Raw genomic sequence first — 16,215 nt, 5'->3', positions numbered from 1 at the left:
GCGTATTTTGATTTGAGGAGCGTAGAGTGATGCATTTTAATGACGAAAACAAACTATTTAAAAGTTAAAAGCAGTCGAAAAGCAAAGAAAAGTTCAATTAGTTGAAGTTGTGTTCCCAAATAAAGCTGTAGTTAATAAGCTCGTTCTAATTTAAAAGCAAGGCAAAAGCAAGTATCACTTAAAAATAAAAAAGTGACAACAAAAAACCTGGAATTTGAGTATTAAAAGTTTGTGCAGCCTTGGTTACTTGCGGAAAAACACGATTAGTCATAGCTTTTAATTTGACAGGCTTGAGTTCTAAGCCTGGTACTTGCAGTCCAAACAAATTATATACGGACTATAAACTAATTAAAAAGAAATTCAAATATGTCCTAAGACCATTGATGATGAGTACGTGACAATACTCGAAACAGAGTTGTATGGTGAGCTAAATTTAAATAAATTAAATAAATTTTTGTCCTGTCTTTTCTTTGCTATTCGACTACTTCTAACTTTTAAAAAAGTTCTTTTTTTTCAAAAGATAATTTTATCAAAAAAGCGTATATCCAGAAATATACAAATGAAATATTATTTTTGCAAGATAAATTCTATAAGTATGAGACCTGCAGCCGAAATACTTTCGATAGTAATTAAATAAAAATGTCAATCCATATAATATTGTTGATAAATTGAAAGAAATTCTTAATTGAAGGGTATAAATTAAAAATAAATGTCATTAAATGTTTGAATAGTTTAAATAAAATATTTTAAAGCATATCTATAAAATTAATTATTCAACAAATTTATTATTAAGTATGCTATCATCGATTAAAATGCAGTTTTACAAGTAAATTGTTACTATTTTAACCTATTAAGATAAATCTTTGATGATTAAAATTAACAATTTTCAAAAGAAAGAAAATTAATTAATATAATGTATTTCATACAAACTTAGTTAACATCAGAATTGAACATTTTTGTCAATAATGTACACTGAACTGACAATCAATCACACTGACTATAGACATGAAATTAAAGTATCATATTAATTATTTACATAAATCTACTTTGATGTAATTTCTCTTGATTTACTTTCCAATATCAATTTATTGATGTATATATACATCTAGTCACTAGAAATGTTGAACGTGCCCTTTCCATTTTTCCGAATTAAATAGCATTTTTGTTGCCAAAACTCAAGTGTCAAGCGCTTCTGACCTTTTTTGTGCCATCATTTGATGTGTCTATCAATTTTAATCAAAAATAAATTAAAAATAAGATAAGGTGTACTCAAAACCATGAAGGAATGTTTGTGTTTTAATTTTTTTTTTTTGCCATTATTTATTTTGATAAGGTTTATTGCATTTCTTATACATCAATCAATTCAATCTAATTGACATTTTGTTAGAACAGAATTTATTTTGTGTAAGGTTCAACCCAATGCCAACTCTCCCAGACTACACACATTTGTTCTTTCTCCATGAAAGCATAATTTGGTGGGCATTGTATGTAATCAGCCTTCTCTTGTCCTTCTGGGCAAATCCAGTAGTGTGTTGGATCTGAGATATCGCGGAACATACGTGAATAGTCGCTCACAATAGAGCAGTCTGGTTCGGCATAGATGTCCTGACCATGATAACGTGCTTTACCAGCAGCAGCAAAGGCAATGCATGCCACAAGCAAGATTGCAATAAGTGATACTGTAAATAAATAAAAATATATAATATTTATACAGGTTATGTAGAACTATATTGGGAAGTAATATAAAAACCTTTTTGCATATTGGCAACTGTTCCAGTATTTTACCAAAAAAATCACAAAGATGTGTTGTGAGTTTCATTGTTTTCAGTGTTATTTATATTAAAGATATTTCAGTTCTTATCAGCAAACAATTTTAGAACAATTTTAACAAACAAGTGAAAGCACTTAACTTGTTTCAAATTTTTTATTAATTTAATAAAAACTTAATTAAAAAGTTTTCAATTTTTTTAAAACTTTGACCAATAATAATTTTATTTATTGTTATTTAATAATGCGAAATTAATTAACAACTTTTGTATATATTTAAACAAAAATATTTATTTTTAGCATATACTGCCACTTCTATTATAAAACTTTAATAGCTGTCGTTGAAAAAGAGTTATTAATGATTTGAAATACTTCGTTGGCTTAGGCCAATTTAAGACACTGCCAGATGAGTCTTACCAATACTGTTAACACTTTTGTAATATAATAAAAAATCGTTTAAAAAGATGTATATTATTTAAAAAAAGAAAAAAATAGCAAAAATTTGGATTATATTGGTCAAGTGGCGTTAAAACTCACGTTAACATTTTGTACGCCTTGAGCTTTGCCACGAACAAAAAACTGTTAAATTTTGAATAATTTTGCACAGCTTTTTTCTTATTTTTTATATTTAAGCCGAATTTTTCTCGCAGGCGTTAAAAAGAAATACTTTTAAAATACTTTAAAATGTTTGTTAACTTAAATTTGGTGGCTTTTATTATGCAAAGCATTAAATTTCAACTCTTTCTATTAAAAAACAATTAAAGTTAAATTAAGTGTCAACTTAACAATTCACACAATTCATTATGCAATCTTTGCATCTTATAAATATTCCATTCCATTCATAGTCATTAACAAAAACAAAAAATTTGATGAATTGAATTAAAGGGAAAAAAAAATATTTATTTATGCCAATGTCAAAATTTCTTTCAAATTTCGCATCTGCAATATGCCTAGTAACTTAAATTAAATTGCACCTAAATATGCCCGCGGACAATACATTTCATATCATTTAAATTAACTAATTCTATTTTGAAATATTTCTTAAGATAGTTGAAGTTACAAAAACCACAAATATAGATATAGTATATATATAGCTATCTAAATGTGATCAATTATAGTATCACATTATGGGGTCATTGCGTAGCGCATTGATAAAATTTTTCATTATTTTATAAAAACAAAAATAAATTATATATTAATTAAATCCTTTAAAATATTATACATTATTATTATATATTATTATAGAAGCATGCAACAAATAATGGTTCTACAAACAGAATAATATTGAATTATAACAATTATAAATAAATATAATTAATTGATTAAATTATTCCACAGCTGGTTTATGATTTCGTTTTAATATAAACACAGCAAGTGAATAAACTTTCACAGCAAATGAACAAAACTCCAGAAAAATGTGCGAATATAAAAGTCATCCAAGTACGGCTTTGGATCAGTAAGTTAAGAAGCGCTGACTCTAAACTTCAAATTTGGCAGGGCACGAGTTAAATTCCTGCTGCTTGCAGTTTCAACAATTTCTTACGAATAATTAAATATAAAAAATATTTTCAAGACCACTGATGATAGGTATTTGGCAATATTCGAAATAGTTGTATGGACAGCTAAAAATTCAATTAATTAAAATAATATAAAATAAATTTTTGTTGTGTAGTTTACTATTTTTCGAAATTTGTAACAATATTATTATTGTTTTCTATATATATTAAAACTGTTTTCTATATACATTACAAGTCCTAGTGAAAAGCAATTTATTGCTACTTTACTACACAAAAATTTATTATTAAAATGAAAACTAGAAATAATATAAAGTATAAAGATTACATATTGATTGATATATATCATGTAAATCTTGTATATTACCTAAGTACTCTTTAATATAAAAGTTAAGAGTTGCCAATTTTTATTATCATTGTTATTTAAAAATCCATTTTTATTTTATTTATTTACAAGTTTTTATAATTAAAATTGATTACGCATATTATTTTGTATTGACCCAAATCCTGTATATATATCGACCTGATTTACTCGAAATCTGAATCTGAATGTTCCATACGCGACTTGGGCGTTTCTGCTTGCTTATTAGCAGTTACACAAGTAGATAGGCAGTATTCTTCTTTTACAATATTCTATACACGGTTGCCACTTGAAATATTTTTTTCCTGTACCAAAATTGGTTTAAAAAGTTACCATTTCTGCAAAAAAAGGTCCAAAATTTTTTTAGACCTTCTTATTTTTTCGTTCTGTGTTTTTCATAGTGTTATAAATGAACAAAATATAAAATAGTGCAAAGTTGCATTTATAAAAAAAATTGAGTGGAAATATCCACAATAAAGATGGGTCGTCAAAAATGTACCATTTTTTGAACATGAGTACCAAACGAAAAAAAAAGTACCAATTTTGGTACTAAAGTACCATAAATGGCAACCGTGATTCTATATATCAACTTGATTTACCTGGATTAACAAGAAAATGTGAAACTATGTGTGCGTAACAACATATTGACAGACAGATAAATGGAATTCGTTATACCTATACGTTTGATCTTACAAGTTAAAAGTATTAAATGTATTATATACCTATTGATGTCATCTTCATCACTTTAAGTTAGTAGTATCATACTATATAATTGGGATATATTAATCAATTATATTTTATAACCGAAATCCTCCCACATCCACTGTACTCATTAGATTTAGATTTAGCATAGTCTCTGACTCATGCTAGTCATGTGTATTTTAAGGCTAAATTTTTATTGTTTACAAGAGAGGTATCGAAATGTTATAGAAGTGCTGGAATGATTGTATTACTCTGGAAGAAGATTATGTTCATGAATAAAACCGAATTAATCAGTTTAAATTAAATAAAAATTTGTCAATTTTTATTCTAAATATGATATCACTGTGAGCTTCAGGCTTAATTACATATTCGATTATGAAACTTACAAAGTGCTGAAGACTTTTTCAGGTCGCTGTTAATTATGTTATTATTTCTAAAAAGAAAAATCTATGAATATCGATGATCAAATCATTGCCATATAATTATCCCTCATAATTCTTTGTGCTTAAATATTTATTATAATTGGATATTAATATATTTTAATAAATTATACACTGTTTACCTAAGAAATAGGAGAAACAATTTAACCCATTAGTTATATTTATAACATATCACGAATCGGTAGTTGAACCAAGGAACTGCATTTGTATATGCACTGGATCATAACTAAGTGACATTGAATGGTACAGATGATAACGTTAAGTTTATCAGTTCTGATATTATCACACTTGTGAGTAATATCAATGGAATTGTTCTTTTTTGATATACTTAAAAATAATATTTAAACATTTTTTTCGAAGAAAAACAATCTACATAAATGTTAATAATTGATAAGTATCTCAACAAGTTTATTTAATTTGTGTTGTGTTAACTAAAAATTTGCAAATATTTTTTTTTCGTATTTGTACATTGATTTGTGTATTATTTAGTATAAAAAGTCAATATAATTTGATGATATGTTAGTATTGTCATATCAGGTTCTTGCAAATTTTGTGCTACAAAAATGAAATTCTGTAAGTAATTGCAAAATAACAAAATCTGCTATCAATAATAAAGTGCATATAAATTTTGCTTATAGTCCTTTGCTTTGTCGTACTCGCTACGGTTGTTTTTGTAACTGTCTCCGCTACTGATGGACGATCCGGTTGTCGTGATCCCATCGAGGTAGGAGAGACCTATCCACATCATTTCGATCACGCTAAATATTGGTACTGCGAAACACTTGATGTACCAGCAACGGAAATGCAATGTCCTCACGGATTGGCTTACATGCATTTGTTGAAGGAGTGCATTCCCTGGGATAACTGGGTTTGGAAACAACCAGAAAATCCACCAACATTGGCTTAAGTAACAACTGTATAGATGTGAAGGCATATAATAAATCATTTAAATTAAAACTATACTAAAGGTTGAACGTTTTTTTCCATTCACTGCCTAAGTTTCTTATAAAATTTTCGTAATTTTCTTAAGTTTACAAATTTTACTTCAAAAAAAAATACTAAAAAACTCAAAATTATGCCAATAATATAAAGATATATTAAAGGTGAAAGCGACTTAAGTGATAATCCAGTTTCCGTTACAGCACTAGTATTAAACTCATCATAATTATTCTTAAAATCGTGCAAATATCCCAATTTCTTAGCACGCTGATAACAGTTTGATATCCAATAATAGTATAAACCACTTTCATATGAAATAAAAATAAAGTTCTTCAATGGTTCTTCAAAATGTGAATCGGTTCGCATTTGGTATTGCAATGGAAATGATCCGAAACAAACACTAGAGTACCAAAATTTTTTATTATCGAGAAAACGTTGTTGCATGCTAAGGAAGTCCCAACGCTCACTGCTAATAGGATATATATAGGATCTGTTGAATGTATTGCGATTATAATGATATTCAGCAATATCTCCGTAAACTATAAGTTTTTTAAGTTTTTCTACGGACTTCAGGTTATGGAAAATAGATTCCTCCTCCTGCTTTAAAATCATTATTGGACGTTTCGCATTAATAATATCAGTTTCTTTCATTTCGGGTGTATTAAACAGCGTGATTGTTAATAACGTTGTAAGCATATTGGAGTATAGTTGTGAAATGTAGAAAAATGTGAATATTATGCCATAACTCCATAATAACTTACGAAAAAACAAAAATGATGTGGCCAGACGTGGTCTAAATAGCTTTAATGATTGTATTGGTATCGCCAGCATTAAAAGAAGCATGAAATAGAAGACACCACCTTGTTTAAGAAATTCACCTAATGCTCTACTTGTTCTCCAACCACGACGTTGATTACACTTATGAAATATTCTTAGTAACAAATCGGCTGTAATCATAAAAGTTATTAGAAATAACCAAATATACCAACGGAACGGCAGCAAAAGATAGAGATTTCGTGGAATTGCACTGTTTAATGGTAGCATAAAACAACGTTGTGTTATTACATATGGGTAACTGTAATCAACATCCACTGGGTTTAAAGTTGTATACTGCTGCGCACTTATTTCAATGCAGTTCCGTATTAGCATATCTAAAATGTGTGACATATTCATATAATTACTGCCATTCTTCTCCAGCAAACTATATACTTCTAGCGAAACATTGATGTGCTGCATGAATTTTCGAAAAATTATTCCACCAACACCATCTAAGTAAATAAGACCATCTTTTAATCTTGTACTTAAAAACGTTTGCGGTATATCCACCTGTACCGGCAAACGTAAACGGTATCCCAAAAAATTACTATAGGCTTTAGGAAAGTATTTGCTTATGTTCGCGGTAGTAACATTTTTGACTTTTATTGTAGGATAAGGTTCCATTGTATACAATTCGTTGTCATTTGTTATAAGTAGAGGTCTTCGAAATTGCTTGACCCAGAGATATTCAAAGAACTGCTTGAGATCAGCTTCATTACACACGTGAGTGATAAGAAATACAGAATAGCAATTTCGGCGTCCACGTGCTATCGTAGTTGAGATATTTAGTGTGTCATCAGTAATGTTGTTGGATTGAGTGATGATAAGCAAGTTGTGATCAAATATGTTTGCCAACTTCAAATGGCTTTTGGCGTTCCCAATCAATTGAGTTCGCTCCGCGAAATAACTCTGATTAGTATTTTGAAGCACATTAAAGAATTCATTTAGAATCGCATTGTTTATCGTATTGCTGTTATAGATTAAGCTAAAAGAACTTAAATTATAATGAGCACCAATGGAATTTATTACTTTTACTATAAATGGTATTGAATTGTAGTTCAGTGATTTTTTTATTTCGCAACTAAAACAACTATGCGCGATGGTTAAGATTAATAAAATTTTTATACACATTTTCGTTAAAATGCAATACTAAAATGATTTAGATTTGTGAACATAAAATAAAATTTGCCATGAATCAGCAATTCTCGATTTTGAAATCATTGTTTGCAGATATATTAAAATATTTGTTTAAAGTATAAATAAATAAACAAAGGTCTCAGCAGTGCAAATTATTTTATAAAGAGAGTAGCAGAATAATGCAGGTAATATCGTAATCGGTATAAATATTAACTAATATCTTTCAAAATTTATATAAATATTTGATAAAGGTATTGAGAATGCAAGAGTTAAACAAGTAATGAATGGTCACTGCAATCTGATATACTTTAAACAGTTCAAACAACAGTTTGAATCTACTAGACACTTGTATAGATAGTACCCTTTAACATACAGATGATAGTTTTGTGGTTTATAATTCATTAGAGAGTCGTAATTATTATTAAATGCTAATCCGAGTATATATATCTCAAATTTTGAATTTTAAAACATTATATTTTACATATCAGAAAGTTAAATATTAGTACAATTCTTGGTATCAAATAGTAGTATTTTAGTTTGTCTAAATATTATTGAAGGATTAATTTTTTGTCATGAGAAAATAAAAAAGGATAGTTAGCACAAAATCCGATGTGAAAAACTAATACTACCTCTTCTTATATACTATTACATATATATAACAACTATACAACTATATATATAACATCTTTAATCATCTCTTAATTAATTATTCAAAATCTAGCATAATTTGTTTATTATCGGCTTGTGTTTTAACAAAAGATGTTAACATAAAATAAAAAACATATATTCATACCTTTTAAAAACAAATTTCTAATTGTAATAAAATCTTATAATCACTCTGTCATAACTAGTAGACCTAATATTTTTGGTTATGAATTGAGTAAAGATTATAGATTATTAATAACATACATAAACGTCCTGCCTTATTGTTTCAATACATTATTAAGCTTCTGTTACAACCTCTTTTTTAATACTAGTTTATATGAATGTAGTAAGTATACAAATGTAGACTCTGCTTAGCAATATGTATCTAGGTCATAAATTCCTATCGACTTTATAGTCTTTTCAATTATATCATGTCATTTATCATCGCAATTATGCATTCATAACTGCTCCTACACAATCGAACATCGAGGTTTGTAATAATATCATATATTGATTTGAATTATATTCGTGTAGGAGTCTTCTCAGACTGTTTCATCTACTATCTCTATCTTCCGAATAAGTTTTCTTCCAAAGTTTAGTTTAGGAGAAAAATTATCAAATTCCCAGAAAAGAGTAACTTTAAAACATATTTTGAAAAAGTGCTACGAGTGACGAGATGTGTTATAATCCCTGAGGAATAGTGATGGTATTAATGTTAGAAAACTTTTCGTTTCCACTCAATAATAAACACCAAAATGAAAGAAAATAAACTCATGAGAGGTTTCAGAGAAACGTTTAAGTTCTAAATAAGATATTTCGAATCTTAATATCTCTTAACAAATATAAAATATAAGTTACTGTTAGTCCGAAAATGACCTCATCACCTCCGATTGGGTAAAATTTTTTTATGAGCTTTCCTGGTGGCTCGGGAAAAAATTTTGACATTTTTTTCCTAGGAGATATGAACCATTGGGGTTTTGAGAATTGGCATTTTAGAAATTGGCACATTTTTAAACAGCCATAACTCTAGCTATATAAATAATAGAAAATTGAAATTGAAGAAATAGTTTAAACAATTAAAATTATTTATATTTAAGTACTAATTTTAACTGCTGAATTTCAAAAAAAAAAATTTTTTTTCCAAATATATTCCGAGAATTTTTATTGTTTATATTTTATTTATATTCAGTACTAAATTTTACTAAAAAATAAACATTTTCAGGATGACATAATTTTTGAAATTTTTATAATGTTTTTTTTCTCCAAATCGGAGATTATGGGTTCATATACATTAACCATAGCTAGGGCAGATTTAACCATCAAACCATTTTGCACTTCAAGAAAACTTATTGACTATAGAAAGAAATGTTAAAGAATATATATACTACTGAAGATGAAAGAAGATGAAAATTTCATAACTATAATTTTTTTAACCTAATTTAAATAACATGTGGTTAAAACTCATAAAATAAAAATAGTTTTATGTTTACTAAAAGATATATATGTTAAACTTAGTTACTCTTTTATTATATTGTTCTTTTTCTGATTTTCTAAATAAAAGAAAATCACTATTAATATCATTAAATCAGAACTAATATCAACTTTTTTCTCTTACTCTCTGAGCCTCATTCCGAGAAACCATTTCAAAATAATTAACGACATAAATGCGCCTAAAATTGAGTCTTATTTCATATCAGCAGAAAAATTACTTTAGTGGGAAATGTGAAACTATTACGTCATAAATCATCCGCTTAAAAATGATAACAAAGATACAAAACACTGAAAAAGTAACATTTTTTTTCACAAAAAGAGCAAACACAAACTTTTAATTTAAATTGAAAATTGATGACAAGATCCAACAAAACTGAGATTGCAGTTGAAGGTTAAATTTTCTATCAAAGTGGCGTGGAACCCGAAGCTAAAATTTTAGTTGGCAATCAATAAAACTTAGTACTCGCACAATTAAAAGGTTTTGTTGGTGAATATTGCAAAATAGCATAAAAGCGTATAAAATAAATAAATAAAAAAAATAATTAATGTATTGAAATCTGTTCATATTTCAAATTTGATGTCTGCAAAAGATTTTGGTCAAGTGCGCAATTATCGTACTTGTTAAACGCAGATACATTTACAGAGCCGGCCATCAGCATTCATTAAATGCAATTTTATAGCAAAGTTGTTTTCAATTTCATTACAAAAGTTTGATACAAAATTTTATTTCATTCAGTAATTTGATTCGTATCCATGCAGTTCATCATTAAGCTTTCCTTTGTGGCACACGAAACCGTATTTTGTGCGGTGTTTCTGTTTCTGTTTCATTTTTAATGGTTAATTAAAAAATATATTTTTTATATCTTAAATCGTGTGAAAAAAATTATTTGGTTCACATTTTCGAAACAATGAGGTGAACCAAAGATGGGTTGATGATATGATTAATTAAAACATAATAAAATATTGTTTTTCATTTAAAATTAAATAACATATGATGTGTGAATGTCATATATAATGATAATTAAATTAATATATTATTATACGATTGCATATAGAAATATGTTAATTAAATCCAACTTAATTTCAAATAATTTATAAAATCGATATTTTTATATATATGTACATTATATATGTATTAAGCTATTTTAACGAACTGAGTATACTATAAAATGTTTTAAATTTTTATTAAAAATTAATTGCAAATGTTTATAAAACAAACTTAAAGAAATAGCAATCTTAGTAGATTAATTCTAAAATTCAACTAGATCAAGACAAAATTTTAAATCAGCACTTAAATGTACACATTATCCAAGTATTAGGACGCTATCTTCAAAACAGTTACTTCAAGATAAAAAATACAAATTATATATTTATTTTATTATATATTATCTACAAGATAATATCTACTATCATCTATTATCATATATTATATATTATATATTATTTATTTCCGTTATCTATTATCTATTACTAATACACATAATTACTGGATGAATGCACCTCCAAAGTAGCGCCTTCAGTTCCTTTCTATACGTTCTGCTTATTTCTGATATTCCTCTCAGAATTCTTTATTTTTGAAAAATTATTGCGCAGTAACTTCTACATTTGCCGATGAAGTAACAATTTTATTTCTTCGCAAAAACCGCATTGTTGTATTACAAATAAAGCAAAAAAAATGTCACCATGTTATCATCGCCCTCAATAGAAGCACCTCTGCGATAATTATATTACCTATCTAGGTATTCATTTGGACACCAAGTTAGTGTAACCACATTGAAATAAAAAAGTACAAATAAAGCTACTCTACATTGGCTATTCAGCAATCAAATTCCTTGAAGCCTAGATTATAAAGTGCTCTTCTACAATAGTGTCATTAAAACAATTTATATAAGTGTAAGTTCTTTAACATATATAAGTTCTTCAACTATTTGGAAATGCCAGTTTATCAAACGTAGAAATCTAGCAAGATATACAGTCGAAAACATTGAAAGGAATTACAGAAGCACGGTTACTTATCAAGAATGACAATATCTACAGATATATATAGGTACACTGAAGCTAAAATTTAGATTTGACAAAATTAGAACAAAATACTTTATAAAACTATTTCCATGTGTAAACTTTTTAACCAGAAAACTTTTTATTACGTCGAGATAATATCGTCTAAGAAGAACACATAGTTCATGAATAAGTTAGTAGGTATTCATAATTAACTGCAAAAAAAAACTATAGTCAGCAGATCAGACTAACCATTAATATGTTAAGTTACTTGCTAGTTTTAATTAATTTTAAGAAAGATTTTACTTTGTGCTGCTTAATTCTTAATTAGCCCTTAACTGTTTAAGTTTACCTACTTTACATGAATTGAAGGCGTATCACTACAAACGAGGAAAGTGGTTGGCTTAAATAATTATGTCGTTTCCTGATAACGTTTCTTAACTGGTTTATATTTGTAATTTTTTTACTGGAGAAGAATTTCAAGCGATTCAAGATATGTCCCATTTCTGTCTCTTCTTCTTCAAACTAATAAAAACGTAATTTTCTCTCAAAGATATACAAAATTTTCCGTAAATACTTATATTCGAAATTTTTTATTATTCTTAATACTTTTTACTATTTTTATTTTTATTATAACTTTATTATTATAATGGCAACTGATTTAGTACGTTCTAATATAAAAATCTTATATGTTTTACAAGAAAAAGTATCTTATGTGTATCACTGTTGATTTTTTTACCAAATTTATGCATTCTAACTTAAATGAACAAAATATAAGCCATACATTTTATAAAAATATTAAAATGTACAAATTATGACTGGTTCACCGACAGATTTTGGTACCTACCATGATGCTTCTCATTCAGACTATTATTTTTAAGAGATTCCGCCATAATTGTTTATGGTAAGATTAGAGCCCTTAGAAAATTACTTAAGAAGTATTGTGCAAAGTATAATCAGTTTATTAATTAATATTTATTTCCCTATACAATTTATGCCTATTTTAGAATCTCTAACAGTCATTTTATCTAACATTCATATAGTAGATATTATATATATATATATACGAACATATAAGATGTTTTTCATAATATTTACTATATAAGTTCAGGAGCCAAACAAATATGGATCTAAGGATGCTTAATGTATTAATAATTTTTCATTTTCATGTAAAATAAATTATAAATTGCGCTTTATCAGTGTAAAACAAATATGTTATTTTATATATATGTAAACATATAGACATAAACATAAGACATTGTTTTATTAATCTTATGTACTTTCAATATATCGACACTCAATATCTACACTCATCATAAGAATAATCTAAAATCAGTTATATACGGTATTGACTTTTTTTTGTAAATAAAATTAAGTATATGTTTGAAAAAATCTGTCAATTTCTCAAAAAATGTTCTGTTTTTGTTTGAAAAGAAATGTATATTCATATATATCAGTTGTAATACAAATCTTCTGCATCTATAATGTATATAGTATATAATATTTATATATTTGTATACAGTTATTAATGTGATATGATATATGTAACATACACAAATTTCTTAAGTATTTCAACTACTAGTCGAAATCAAAAAACAATACCAAACTAATAAGCATCTGTCCATCATGGGTAATCATATGAATATTGTAATAATATATTGTAATACTTTGGATACTGCTTGTATATATCATTGAAATACTATCAGTATTGGCAACATGCATATTTTAAAGTCCATAACGTCGTACAATACAAAAAATTTGCTTCGGCAATTACAACTGTGACAGTTTCATAAATTTAAAACAAAGTTTATCACAACAAAACAGTCTGTATGTTTTGTTAGGTATACAGTAAAATATTTTTACATAATTCCCTTTAGTTTCTCAGTTTCTCACTTATAAGATTATTACTAAACAGTAGCAAATTAATCGTCCTCAACTCAATGTATTTACGCCCAATCAAACTATTTAAAAACGAACTTAAACACATTTTATACATTTATAGTTTTTTTATTTTATATCAATTTTTTACTTAAATACATTAACGAAACTAATGAAGCTTATTATGGGATATTTAGTAAATATTTAAGAGTTACGTTGACAAATTACAGCCACAATAAAAACAAAAACGTACGTCGTAAAAAAAACAATAAATAATGGCGAAAAACACTTTTTAACAGCAACTGAAGAAGCTGCTGAAATAACAGATTTTATCTTGGCACTGCTAACACCGTTGTAAACCAAACAATGAATGAACATTGCTTTGAACTTCAAATCAGCAGAAAACTTAGAGTGCCCGGCAGCGTTGGGTTGATAAGAGAATCGATGTTACTTGCAGTTGAAAACAAATATCTGCATCTCTAGCCCACAGCGAGCAGCAAATTAACAACAACAGAGCAACTGCGATGCTCAGCGAGCACCGTTCAAACTGTCAACAACAACTCAACATGTGCTCACAAATCGAAAGTGAAGTTGTTCAGCTGTTAACGTATCTACTAGCTCAAGCCCCACTTGAGATACATTTTGAGATTATTGCATTGAAGTGGCTTGAGAGTTGATATATTGAAAGTGTGCGCAAGCGCAAAACCTTTTGCTGTTGGATGCACGCATCTAATAGAGCTACGATCAAGTGATCAAAATGATGGATGATGAGCACAATTTACTATTTGAAGAGTGCATCTTCTTTTATTACATAAAATTGTAGTAGATTTTTTGTAATTTTTTTTCATTTCTCAAGCTATGGAGATGTAAAGCAAAATTAACGCACTGTAACTCTTGTTGAAACACTGCAGACATGGGGTAGCCGAAGTAATTCGTAAATTTTGTATAAATATCCAAGATGCGCTTGTTTTGTGTCATAGTGTAAACTCAGTCTTAAAAGCATAAGCTTAAACGAGCCATTGGTGGCACGGTGCATTAATTTTAAAAAATATTAAATTAAATATAAATACAACTATAGTTAACGGTTAGTGTTTTTATAAAAACAAAAATAATATAACAAAGTTTTTAAAAGGATTTTATATATTTAAAAAATATATGTGTTGACATTATTTATAACAAATTTTTCACTTTTAAGTGCTAAGTTTCATATTTACAATATATAATAATTAAAAATTATATTCATTTGAATAATTAAAACATTAAAAAACATTATGAAGAAATTTAAAAAAAAAAATATATAAATATTTAATTTGAATAATTAGTAATATAACGTAGTACGCAATCTTTAAACAAAAAAAATATTTAGATGATTGAATAATACAATAGTATATAGACATAGAAAAAGAAGAAGAAGAATATAAATAATCAATAAAAATAAACAATTTTAATACAATACATACTGTTACTAAAAAGACTATAAAAAGAATGTGCTAATAGAATGACCTACTAAAATATTAATAATAATCAATAGTGCATTAAACTTACAATATATATACGTACATTATTTCTAGTGATTTAATATTAAAAAATACACTTTTTAATGCAACTATTTAAGACTTATACATAAAGTGTTATTTACAAATATTAAATTTGAAAAAATCGTTAAAATAACGATTCTCAGGAAAATGTTTACATCTTTTTATTAATTTATATAAAGCTTTATAATGTTGGTATATAATAGTTTTAGGAAAAATAAATAAAAAACTAAATTTTTTTTGTGGCTTTTTAATATAATATAAAACAATTATAAAATGAATCTAAATTATTCATTATTCATATTAAAGTAATATTATTATTAAATTGTTGGTAGTGATTTAAAACAAACAAAATTTTATTTTTAATTGTATTTTTGACTGCGATACTACAGTTTCGATTATTAACAAATACCAATCATCAGTGATCTTTGGAAATATTACTTTTATTTAATTATTCTTAAATAATTTTTGAGAGTTATATCCTGAGTCCTCAAGACTGAACTTGTAACCTCTTAAATATTTACCTAAAGACATTTTTATTAACTTACTAAGCCAAAACTGTTCTTGACTTGTGATGTTCCAATTTCAAATTTTTTAAAATTCTCATTAATTTTCACCCAGAAATATTAATCCTAGTTAATTCTCTAGTTCCCAGGTTTTTTTTTGTTTTAAAAAATTATAGGAGGTAATTTTGAAATACTTAAGAAAAAAAATGTGTAAATTAAGATCATCCAATCCAGCAAATCCCACTTATAATTTTAGGATTTCGCAATGTATTAAGTCACTTATAGTGTAATTGTAAAGATTATTGAGACATTCTTAAGAACTATAAAAAAAAATATTTATGCTTTTATCTCTAAAACGAATTTTTCTCTTTAGATTTTATTTTAATCCTGATAAATTTTAAATATATTAATAAACTTTACTTAAAGATAAATAAACTTAAGTAAATGCTGTTGTTAATTTTTTATTTATTTTCAAAAATTAAAGAT

At 26.7% G+C, this 16,215-nt stretch overlaps 4 protein-coding genes across 4 annotated transcripts in view; 1 reads left to right on the top strand and 3 right to left on the bottom strand.

Moving 5' to 3' along the window:
* LOC119682982 (choline O-acetyltransferase-like) overlaps positions 1 to 16,215 on the bottom strand; it is a gene marked incomplete at its 3' end in the record, with an annotated part of 108,621 nt that overhangs the window by 65,352 nt on the left and 27,054 nt on the right.
* Positions 1,288 to 1,810, bottom strand: LOC119682983. The gene is made up of 2 exons (XM_038096567.1): positions 1,751 to 1,810; positions 1,288 to 1,679 (listed from the first exon to the last, which is right to left on the bottom strand). The coding sequence occupies exons 1-2, from the start codon at positions 1,758 to 1,760 to the stop codon at positions 1,396 to 1,398; spliced, it is 294 nt and encodes a 97-aa protein (XP_037952495.1). The 5' UTR covers positions 1,761 to 1,810; the 3' UTR covers positions 1,288 to 1,395.
* On the top strand, positions 5,282 to 5,746 carry LOC119682984. The gene is made up of 2 exons (XM_038096568.1): positions 5,282 to 5,357; positions 5,423 to 5,746. The coding sequence occupies exons 1-2, from the start codon at positions 5,348 to 5,350 to the stop codon at positions 5,689 to 5,691; spliced, it is 279 nt and encodes a 92-aa protein (XP_037952496.1). The 5' UTR covers positions 5,282 to 5,347; the 3' UTR covers positions 5,692 to 5,746.
* Positions 5,779 to 7,163, bottom strand: LOC119676595. The gene is made up of 2 exons (XM_038087840.1): positions 5,864 to 7,163; positions 5,779 to 5,786 (listed from the first exon to the last, which is right to left on the bottom strand). Exons 1-2 carry the CDS (start codon positions 7,161 to 7,163, stop codon positions 5,779 to 5,781), a joined length of 1,308 nt encoding a protein of 435 aa, XP_037943768.1.

This window comes from Teleopsis dalmanni, chromosome 2, assembly GCF_002237135.1.
Source record: "Teleopsis dalmanni isolate 2A chromosome 2, ASM223713v2, whole genome shotgun sequence".
In the NCBI taxonomy this organism is placed as follows: Eukaryota; Metazoa; Arthropoda; class Insecta; order Diptera; family Diopsidae; genus Teleopsis; species Teleopsis dalmanni.
Note: the sequence above shows the minus strand (reverse complement) of the source record. Positions and strands in the feature narration are given on the sequence as shown.

What these genes read in the sequence shown, in the direction of transcription:
- LOC119676595 (XM_038087840.1), bottom strand. Translation starts at nt 7,163, where the DNA reads ATGGAACCTTATCCTACAATAAAAGTCAAAAATGTTACTACCGCGAAC.